This window comes from Argopecten irradians, chromosome 9 (assembly GCF_041381155.1).
Source record: "Argopecten irradians isolate NY chromosome 9, Ai_NY, whole genome shotgun sequence".
NCBI lineage: Eukaryota > Metazoa > Mollusca > Bivalvia > Pectinida > Pectinidae > Argopecten > Argopecten irradians.
The window spans coordinates 17,966,688-17,978,071 of NC_091142.1; the positions used below are offsets into that span (position 1 = coordinate 17,966,688).

An 11,384-nucleotide genomic window follows, 5' to 3' on the forward strand; every position below is an offset into this window, starting at 1 on the left:
CACATTGATTCATATCGTGTTTCAGTCATAACAAACACTCTATCTTCTATTTCTCGCCATGCTGTATTCGAACAACCGGAAGTACACATAATTGTAAACAAGGTTACACAATATTACGGAATGGGTGATGTTATATGCGGAACGAAATAATGTTACTATTTCTATATTATCGACAGGTAGGTGACGATTAAGTATGAAAATACAGAGTCACAAAAATATAGGTCAGATTTCTGGCAAGCGATCGATGAATCCCTTGAGTTATTTTACATGTATTTCTGGCTATTTTTTCATATAGAAATTATACATGGCCCTGTGGTTGGAGAGAAATGATGAGGGGTGACTGAATGGCTCGTCGTCAATTAAATGTGATTAGATGAATTATGTTGCTGGTTGATATCGGCAGAATCTCTCGGATCAAAACAACAAGCATTGATTATATGGTGATCGCGATTCTGAAATATATGATAACTGATTCTCGACAGCTGAACATCAAAGATATTCCCTGCCATGTTTCGTACTAATGAACTAATTCTCAAAACGAATCCGCGGCGGCTAATTTCCGGCCCACGGGAATTTGGTACGTGATCACATTGAAGTCAATCGTGTCACACTGCAGGGTAATTCTATTAGGTTACAAGCTTTTCAAAACCCCAACGTAAAATCTCGTTTTAACAAAAATAGCTGTGGTTGACTTAATTATCGTAACCTCCAAATGAAGTTACGCTCCAGTGTTTTCTTTTACTAGAGATTCAATATGCGTCCAGGTTTACACAAATAAATCAGAGCTGTCAATATTGATTTTACCAAATTAAAAAAGGTGGTTAACCTCATAATCTATGCCCAGGTTGATAAGTCAAATACCCAGTATAGATTAATAACGGGAACGGTAAGGAATACCTCCGTGATGCATAATTTAGTTTAAAGTGATATATAAAAAGATAGCTGAGATCAATGTCTGACAATGTAAAGAGGAATCTGTTTTCTCTTCTTTACTTTGATATTGTCAAATGCCACAACATTTGATATTGTCAGATACCACAAGAAACGCGTCCGGCGTCGTTGAACAGTAACCTCTTTGTTTAATTACAATATTTGCTTCATGGTAAAGTCTGATGTTAAGAAGGAATATTTACATTACCACTACACAGTACCTATATGTTGTTATCAAGCCCAATGTGTGTTATTTTCCAATCATTAACATTGTCAGTTAGGCTGTGGCGCACTAATACTATAATCAGAGTTCAAGAGGTCACGAAAACACTGGGTTTAATATTATTCTTAAAATTGATTACTATGAAAATATATTCTAATCAAAATATTTGAATTGGATTGAAGAGTTGTATTCGTTTTTGTATATCTGGTTTATCGAGAACGGTCAGCCTGTTGTGCCTCTTCCTTAAGCTGAACAATAATCATGAGCAGAAACTACTTCTCTCTTTTATACAAATATAGTGTGTCTCGGCCAGGGGACAGAACCCAGAACCGTCCTCACATTTGAGAGCTCTCAAAACTGAAGGTCACAAAAGCAAGGCGATAGGAAGAATGAAGTCAGTTCAAAAGAAGAGAAATGATAAGATCATAAATAGAGTCGCCGTTTAATGAAAAGGGGCAGCAGATACAATGCTTACGCCTTTCCTGGGCATCTCCTAAATTGGAAAAAATAATAATGATAAAATACAAAAGATTGCCGCTGATGACAGATAGTAAGCATTTTTTCTATATTTCATGGACAATGTAAGCTGACATGTAATTTTAATAACAAAACACACACGGGTGGGGTGTTTGTTTGTTGCCATTGAAGACACCAAATATACAAAACCCACTCTGACCAAGCAAGTGTTGTCCCAAAGGCAAAAGTCACCATATTTTTCAGCGATTGCTAAGTATTGTTGCTGGTAATTCATCCTATCAAATACATTTGGGATCTTATTTTATTTCTCTTCATCCTAAAATCTCATTCGATACCGGCTCACGTTTGGTTGTGGATTGCGCATTCCACCATGTGCACAATATAAAGGCTTTTTTACAAGGAGAAAATACCTCAGCCTTCTTAAACAACATTCATACACGTAACATAATGCATACACATTAGTTTGTCTTTAAAAAACCTGTTAACAAGGACGTTAACACTAAAAAAAACCAAAAAGTAAAATTGAAATAAATATCCTTAGGATTTTATTTAATTTTTCGCCGTAAACTTGAGAAACAGAAATGATATGAAGGTTGAACATTAGTGTTTGGATTTGGGTTTTATTAGTTTTACGTTCAATTAAAAGCCCGGATCATTTATGGACGTGCCAGGTTTGTTGGTGGAAGAAAGTCGGAGTAGTCGGGGAAAAACCACCGAACTAGCGGTCAGTACCTGGCAACTGCCCCACTTTGGATTTGAACTCGCTACCCAGAGGCGGAGGGTTTGTTGTAGTTTGTCGTGACATCTTAACCACTCGGCGACTGCGACCATTAGTGTAGGAAGAGGGATAACTCCAGATTGTGTAGTCAGATCTGTTTCTAAATACCGATTGATTCAAGTAATCGAATAATGTTTGAACTACATTTTAATTTTACAAATACAAGTTTGTGAATCAAACACTTTTATTTCATAAAGTGATGATACAGAAGTATCATGGAGGTTGAAATCTCGTTTTAATGGAAAGGATCCAAATTCTACCGTCACTAGAAATTGGAACACAAGATCAGTGATGCTAGTTGGTCGATTATGCTTAGCGTTCTATTAACAGTTAAGGTAATTAAAGTACGTCACAACTGTATACAAGGTGTTTATCTGGTAAAAATCTCCATAACCGCACGAAGGTTTAAAGATATACTGTTAGAATTAAGTGGAATTAAGAAAATATATAATACATTTTATATGCGTGCAATATAGGTTGTCCAAAGCTGTAGTAAAATTAAAGTTAGCACTTTTTATAGAAAATTACAAGATATGAATGCCAGATTTACAGGACAGAACGAATAATGCAAAAAATATTAATTTTGCGGAGACTTATCACAACAACACAAGGGGTGATTTTTTTCGGTGTACAATATGCAGAGGACCAGCCAAACGAGTGGATGCAGTCTCGGGTTAGACATTCGTGAATCTCCTCCTCAGGTTACCCTAGTATCAGGTATTGGACACGTTTTTACTTCTATTATAAATAATCGACTTAACAAGATATTTGATTAACTCGATCTTATGAGCTAAGAGTAATGTTACTGGAACCATTTTTAATGTCATTTTTGTGCTGTATAAGAGTACAAAATCATGTCTTTAGAATGTGAACAAAAAGGACAAGAAGACACAACACGAATATAACACAGTCTCCCAAAACATGCAACTCGCAGTTCACACACACAAGACACCACATACGCGGTAGGCCGTCCTTGACACTGGCTTTTATATATTTGGTCGTTAACATACAGTAATAAAAACGGTCACTTTTTAGGTTAGCATATCAAGGTTTTGACGCTCTTGCGTTTAAGAGCCAACAAAACGGCACTATTCAATTGTTAACCAAGAAAGATTGTATATCAGTATATAACGCTGCCCTACTTTTGTAACATGTACAGATAAGAAGAGAAATGACAGGTGTCCGTGTGGAAAACCCATGACGTACGTGTGCGTATTACATTTTATAAGATATACTCTGACGTGTGTAGTCATTGTGGTGTAAGTTGGATAATTACTACAAGATAAACTATATTGTCTGTGAGTGAAAGATTGTATATATTGAGTGTTGATGAAAGGACTATATTCTTTTTGACTTTCAGTTTTAGAAATTTTACGTTTCAATTTTTGATTTTCAGTTAAAAGTTTTACGCTTCCGTTTCTCATTTTCAGTTTTAAGTTTTACGTTTTAATTTTTGATTTTCAGTTTAAAACTTCACGTCGCAATTTTCACAACTTTCTAACATGATATTCATATTCAGAATGTAAATCATTAAAAAGTAGGACAATATCTTGTAAATATTTATCTCATTAATGTCATTATGACTATGATTAGGTACCTGTTTCGTTACAGAGGTATGGGATTGCTTCTTCTTATCCTTAACATCATTTCGCTCATTACACAAGGTGCGTATATCATAAAACTATGTATCTTGATTCCAATGTAAGGATTTATTATGATTTTTGTTTGTTTATAAACAAAACAAAACGAAATAATTTTACTAAAATAAAAATAAGAAAAGGCATTTCCCAGCAATAACTACATAATTGCTTCAACTCATCCTCCTGTATAGAAAATAAAATGACAATCTACTCTTATAAGATCCCTTTCCGTTCCTATTTTCTACTTATACTTTTGTAATTTAAAGAAATTGAAAATTTACTTAACTGAAGAATATTTTACCACTTACATCATGCCTTCGGGACACCATATATATTTTTAGCGCAGCTGGCGCGGCGTCCGTCGGTCCGTAGTACGTCAACATTTTGCTTAAATCACTACTAATCATAGTTGTGAATTGATTGTTCTCAGATTTATCACTACCTTTGGGGAAGAGAACATAAATCTTGGCTATGATCCTCAGAGATGACAGAGATGAATTCTTTAAATCGCTACTATTCATAGTTCTGCAGTAATTATCGAGACATATCATTGGAGAAAGGAAAGCTTATATAAACTTGGCTCCGAGTCCCCAAGAGCAAGAGGTGCCAATAGGGGTAAACAGAAATAAATCTTTAAAATCACCACTTGTCACAGAGTTCTGCAGGTATTGTAACCAAATTATGTCAGAAACATATAAGGAAAGAGAACGCAGTTTGTATAAAACTTGGTTTGGGCGGGAGGAGTGAATCCAACAGGTATTTAGATGTACATCCTTTAATTTGTATTCAAAACATTTATAAAACTAAATAAGCGATACAGACTCTCTGGACCACTTGTTCTTATTATTTTAGGTTTGACATTACCCCCATCATGTTTTTCGTGTTCGTCTATCTCCCACGCACGGTACTGTGACTTCCGAACACGGTGTGGTGAAGGAGAGGTTAGTATGACTTTCGAAGAAGGTGTGGTAAAGGGTTGGTTAGTATGACTTTCGAAGAAGGTGTCGTAAAGGAGAGGTTAGTGTGACTTCTGAACACGGTGTGGTGAAGGAGAGGTTAGTATGTCTTCCGAACACGGTGTGGTAAAGGGGAGGTAAGTGTGACTTCCGAACACGGTGTGGTGAAGGGGAGGTTAGTGTGACTTCCGAACACGGTGTGGTGAAGGGGAGGTTAGTGTGACTTCCGAACACGGTGTGGTGAAGGGGAGGTTAGTGTGACTTCCGAACACGGTGTGGTGAAGGGGAGGTTAGTGTGACTTCCGAACACGGTGTGGTGAAGGGGAGGTTAGTGTGACTTCTGAACACGGTGTGGTGAAGGGGAGGTTAGTGTGACTTCCGAACACGGTGTGGTGAAGGGGAGGTTAGTGTGACTTCCGAACACGGTGTGGTGAAGGGGAGAGGTTAGTGTGACTTCTAAACACGATGTGGTGAAGGGGAGGTTAGTGTGACTTCTGAACACGGTGTGGTAAAGGGAAGTTTAGTGTGACCTCCGAACACGGTGTGGTGAAGGGAAAGTTAGTATGACTTCCGAACACGGTGTGGTGAAGGGGAGGTTAGTATGACTTCCGAACACGGTGTGGTGAAGGGGAGGTTAGCATGACTTCCGAACGAACGGCGGTAAGGGAGTTAGTGTGGTGTGGTGAAGGGTAGGTTAGTGTGACTTCCGAACACGGTGTGGTGAAGGGGAGGTCTAAGTGACTTCTGAATACGGTGTGGTGAAGGGGAGGTTAGTTTGACTTCTGAACACGGTGTGGTGAAGGGAAGTTTAGTGTGACCTCCGAACACGGTGTGGTGAAGAGGAAGTTAGTATAAGGCACATAACAATAAAAATAGCCTTAGCGACCACCTCTGTATCTTGACCATCTGCTTAACATACCATTTTTTCAGGGTCAGAAATGGTCAAAATTTAAAGTACACAGCTTGTGATAATCGAATCAATAGCTATTTCTTGTATCTTGTGGTTTTAGATGTGCTTGCCAAACATCACTGGATTAGAAAAAAGCAGAAGTTCTATCTAAATTGAAAATAATATTAGCATATGCTGAATTTCTGATAATGATAATAGTATTCGATAAACATCTGATGAATTTATAACATTCATCTGAATTATTTTAGAGAATTCACGGCTTTCAATACTGCACTGTTGTTATGATTCACATGGGATTGAAATTCACTTTAAACGATGTCAAATTGAGATAAAATATAATAAATGTACTTCAAAGTAATACAGTTCTTCTCCCGACATAGTGTCAAAGATAAAATCGCAAAATTTTCCCCTCGGGAATGTAAGCAAATTTACAATAAAATCATGCAAAATAAGGAAGGTAATTGTAAGCATTCACACTATTACTAGGTATGTTTCGTGGAGAAGACAGAAACTAGTCCAGGTCATTTTAAATACACCTCAGGCTGTATACACAATACGGTAAGTAGAATGAACAGTAACGAAAAGCACAACATTTATCTGTAAACGAAACGTTAAACCATTATTATAAAATTATATACAATATAGTCCCTTTTCAATTTTCTGGCAGGATGTATGAAGCTGCGTGCGTACAAGGGAGACAACTCCCATTTCTGAGTTATATGGCTTTCATATTACTGAAGATTGATATTTTCAATGTTTTTTCAAAGTTTGTTATAATGATATTTGTTGGTAATTTAAATTGTAGGTAGGTAAGATGATCTAATATTACCTGCCTCTTACGTACACTTAGCAGAAACGTATTTTCACTAAATACATATATTTGTGATTGGTGAATCTTGACAGGAATTAATGAAATTAATTGAAAAGTTACAATAAATTTTAACACGTGAGTACCTGCTTGCTACGTATATATATGTAGAAACCTTATACAATATATGTTCTTCGTGAATTTTGTTATAACCCTAATAGGAATTTGGTTTATACAGATGTGTGGAAACGGAACATATGACACACGATCCTCATCGAGTGGCTTTGGCGTTTGTCGCGAGTGTTGCTATGGTGATATGTGCAACAACAAAGGGTGCGGTGATGATGGTATGTTGTACTCTTACACGTTTTTTTTTTCTTTTCCAAAGACAATAAAGAATCAAATCAATTGAACTTCGTGCTATCATGCTATATCATCATTACGTTTCCTCCAAAATGACACGCTTTCCTGTGGATAAGGGTCGATTGAGTTTTGGTAAATTTTTCTCGCTATACTGAAATGTGTATTAAGGTTTAAATTTCAATATATATATAGGTGCGATTTTTTGCTAGAAGTGTAACCAATTCATATAATTATACATTACTAGTTTGTATGTAATTATTCTCTTTAAAAGGGCCACCAAAGAACAGAGGGCCATACTGTTTTCAATGTGATCATCTGTCTGATCCTAGTGAATGTGATCAAGTGACGATTTGTAATGTTGATGAGGAGTGTAGAACATATTTTTTTCTCTTCTTTCTAACTACCTTTTTTCTTCCTAACGAAAGTCTCCCTTGACACCGCCTCACGTTTGACTTTCGCTTTAGCTCTTGCCCTTATAGGAAGGCTCCGGGTTATGCCCCCTGGCCGAAACACATCGTAGTCTTTAAAACTGGTTGCTTCTACTCCTGTTAAGTGTTCTGCATAAAGGGAGTGGGACGACTGGTTCGTCCGTTGCTATTTTAATGTGACCGGGTAAGGTGTATATCTTTACGTCTTCGACAGCATGGTTTAGTGATATAGCATTATAAAAAGTTCTAGTATACAAGACGACACAACATGAATATACCGTAGTCACTCAAAACACGCACCATGCACTTCACACACCGCAAATATGAGAGGCCGTTTTTACATGATCCTGGCTGTTAAGATGACGTTAAAGTAATCAAACAAACCAAGTTGTCGTCAAATCATGCATTTACTTTCTTCCGCCAACTGAACACACTAGTTGGAAAAATTTTCATTACATTTTCGTAGTGAAATATAAAGTTTTATGGTGAAAATATAAGTGATGTTTTCTCTGGATTGAAAATATCACTTGATCTTTCACTCTCTTGCGACCAATCGGAATCCAGCATAGACAGTGAAAATATTATTATGATTGTTACGTCATGAGTTCTTGCGTAGAAATATGATGTTGTGCTCTAAAATATACGACAAAATAATCGCAAGGGCAAATAACTCTGTAAAATATAGAAGGGCGGAATAACCTTTGGCGGAACTGGTAGTGATGGTCATCTGTAAATGAAAGCGAGAAAACAAATATAATAAATATAATATTCATTGATTCTTGATGAATACCAGTAATATTCCACCTCACGAGATGAAAGATATTATATACACGTACATGTACATGATGTTATTTTGGTCAGGTATTTATCAAGAAACAAGAATATCCTCTTTATACCATTACGTACATGTACAGCACATGAACACTGAATATTCATTATATTACAGGTTTGTTCGGTAAATGAAAGAGAGTTTTTCCAAGAAGAACATGAGTTTTTCACTGGATGTCAGAGAAGATCTGTAAGTAAGGATTTGTCTTTTGAGTATTGTAACATGTGACATTATTTTTTTTTTCACCTTTATGTCTTGGCACAGTGCGATTCTTCTACTTTTCCTTGGACGTCCGCCGTATGATAGCGATAAGTTAAATGTTGATGGCATTAGTTTATTAACAATATTACCATCTTGAGTCATTGCTAATTTTGAGTACGTTATGGACTTGAGTGTGCAACCTGACCCTAGTTGTTAATTCAATTCAATTCAAAACAACTTTATTGCTTCCTTACATCCATACAAAAGGGATCGATAGGAAAACATACGTGTACATAACACACAGCAGATCAAAATAATACACAAAACACCAACCAATCATTGAAGTTATCGCCCTTTGCAATTGGAAATATTCTGTATTGCTACATAATAAAAAGTTCTCGTTCTAAGTCAATACGCCATTATACATGCACTTAAGAATGCTTGATTATTTCATTAAAGATGAAGCCTACCAATATGCTATAATACAAGATTTCTTTTGCAGCAATGTCATGAATCCCTTATATTCGGCCGTGCTGTAAAATCAGTCAACTTGTGTAGGAGATGTTGTGAAAGCGATTTATGTAATGATAGATGCACAGAAAATGGTAAGTGCGTTATATTATCTTTACTTTTATCTAGCGAAAGTGGATATTATTTTTTTTCAAAATTAAGCTCGTACAGGACAATTACAACTTGTCTTTGTTCAAGTTCAGACAAACAATAGTTCTTTACTTGAATTTCACGTCAATGGCCATTGAGGTGAATTTCACTTGAAATATTATCACATGAGTTTCGCAGTAATGAATTTAACGTGTTTCACATGAAATTGAAGGTTTTGCCCTGGTTCACATAAAAATTCACTTGAAGAAATATTACCTGTGTATCATATTTATGCATGTGATGATCTTTAAAATGAGTGCTGTATTAATCACGATACCGCAGTAAATGTGACTTATGACCTTGGACAAAGGGTGGTATGATCTCCACTTCCTAAACATTTGTTATTCAGAATTAACGACAACGACTTCAGCATTAACGACGACAACTTCTACAACACAAACAACTCCAACATCAACAGCTACTACTACACTAACAGCAAGGATATACAGGAATTGTGACGAATACTACAGAGCCGGAAGTGTAAAGTCGGGTATTTATACGATATCCCCTGATGACGTCACCACCTTTGACGTATACTGTGATATGGAAGATGGTGACGGCGGTTGGATCGTCCTCCAACACAGATTCAACGGATCAGTACTGTTCAACAGGTCGTTTTCTGATTATGAGAACGGGTTTGGACAGTTAGACGGTGAATTCTGGTTAGGTCTATCGAAGATGTACTTGCTAACCAACTCAAATAGAATAGTAAGGTTTAACTTACAAACATTGACCGGGACTTGGTTAACACTTGAGTACGGTACTTTTTCCGTCGCTAGCAATAGAACCCAATACACCTTACATGTTGCAAATCACATCAAAGGTTTCGGTGCTCAAACGTTTGAATACAACAGTGGTAACGAATTTTCAACAATCGACAGAGACAATGGTAATAGTTGTGCCAAACGACGATTCGGTGGTTGGTGGTATAAAAGTTGTACATATTTGAACATTAATGGAGAATTTGGATTAGCGGATAATGAAAGTGGCGTTATGGAGCATTATACTTATAATTATTTGCAATTTCAGAAAACGTTGATGATGATTAAATAAATAGAAGATCTTACATGAGTGGATATGAAACAAGATGCACATAAATTGAATTCCATTTTATCGTCAAGCTACCAATAAATACATATGGGGAATTAGAAACCGTGATTTATATAGTGTAGATTTCTTTGTTGGTATTGTTTATTTAAGCAATATTTATATTTACTTGTCACTTCTACTATATAAACTAACCAAGGCAAAGTGAAGTATATGACGGTATAATTTACACTCCAAACGTGGCCATTGTGAGGTCAACTTATCACCATCAAAACGCTGTTCCATCGTGTGGATTAAATCGTCGTTGATAAACCAAGGATCTTACATGAGTGGCTACGTGATATGAAATTTATCAAACGATTTCAATAATTTGATATGCCACGATACTTTTGTTTGTTATCACAGAGTCATGAGTGTAAGATTATATTTATCACATAACTTTTATTAATAGAAACATATAAGTAAAATTGAATTTCGTCTCTATATAAAACACTAGAAATCTGGCTCAGATGTGGCGGTTCCGTCTACTGAGACAATCATGCGACGCCATATATAGATTATGACCAAAAACTACATGTGGCGTTAATATATTGTTACTACACCTGTGTCTTACGATATTTATGACATGGCTGTATGACATTGCTGGACGGACCAGTTATGGTAAAAACGGTTTTCCTGGTTGAGCTTAGACAATGTTAATGCAGAGACCCTAAAATGAGTTGATTATGTAAATACAAGCATTAAACTATATTCCCATGGCATCTATGGTCTATATAGATGCCAGAGCTTTGCAGACAATCATCTCAGAAGGATTTTTATATACCATAGATGCCATGGAAAGATAGGTTAATGCTAAATTAAACTCATTGGGTGTTCCAGTATAGCCAATGGTGCGCGTTAGCGCACCTTGATATGTTAGAACACCCAGTGTATGTTACACATCAATGCATGTCAAAAATATAACAACCAATGCTTATATTTATATTGTCATTTCCATTATAAAAAGAAAAAAAGGTGAACAATAAAGTATGAAAACAAAAGTTATACGTTTGTAAAGTGAAACATATCATTTGATGGAACAGCTGATAATTTGGCGAAAAAGAGTTGAGTTTTTGTTACTTGCGGTGTGTTGCC

The 11,384-nt window shown here is 36.2% G+C and overlaps 1 protein-coding gene across 6 annotated transcripts; it reads left to right on the forward strand.

Moving 5' to 3' along the window:
- The first annotated feature begins 3,033 nt into the window (after nucleotides 1–3,033).
- On the forward strand, nucleotides 3,034–10,361 carry LOC138331681 (fibrinogen-like protein 1). Of its 6 annotated transcripts, none has more exons than XM_069279412.1 (9): nucleotides 3,034–3,616; nucleotides 4,020–4,072; nucleotides 4,901–4,989; nucleotides 6,401–6,472; nucleotides 6,961–7,069; nucleotides 7,357–7,449; nucleotides 8,458–8,531; nucleotides 9,046–9,148; nucleotides 9,553–10,361. In XM_069279412.1, the coding sequence occupies exons 1-9, from the start codon at nucleotides 3,606–3,608 to the stop codon at nucleotides 10,254–10,256; spliced, it is 1,308 nt and encodes a 435-aa protein (XP_069135513.1). In that variant the 5' UTR covers nucleotides 3,034–3,605; the 3' UTR covers nucleotides 10,257–10,361. The 6 variants fall into 6 exon arrangements, with proteins under 6 accessions (XP_069135513.1, XP_069135514.1, XP_069135515.1 ...); XM_069279413.1 differs by lacking the exon at nucleotides 3,034–3,616 and adding an exon at nucleotides 3,643–3,706; XM_069279411.1 differs by lacking the exon at nucleotides 3,034–3,616 and having other exon boundaries at nucleotides 3,754–4,072.
- The last annotated feature ends 1,023 nt before the right edge of the window (nucleotides 10,362–11,384 follow it).

Coding starts and splice junctions, on each gene's coding strand:
- LOC138331681 (XM_069279411.1), top strand. CDS start 3,988: ATGACTATGATTAGGTACCTGTTTCGTTACAGAGGTATGGGATTGCTT. Junction 4,990..6,400: donor CACGGTGTGGTGAAGGAGAG/GTTAGTATGACT, acceptor CACTATTACTAG/GTATGTTTCGTGGAGAAGAC. Junction 6,473..6,960: donor CAGGCTGTATACACAATACG/GTAAGTAGAATG, acceptor TGGTTTATACAG/ATGTGTGGAAACGGAACATA.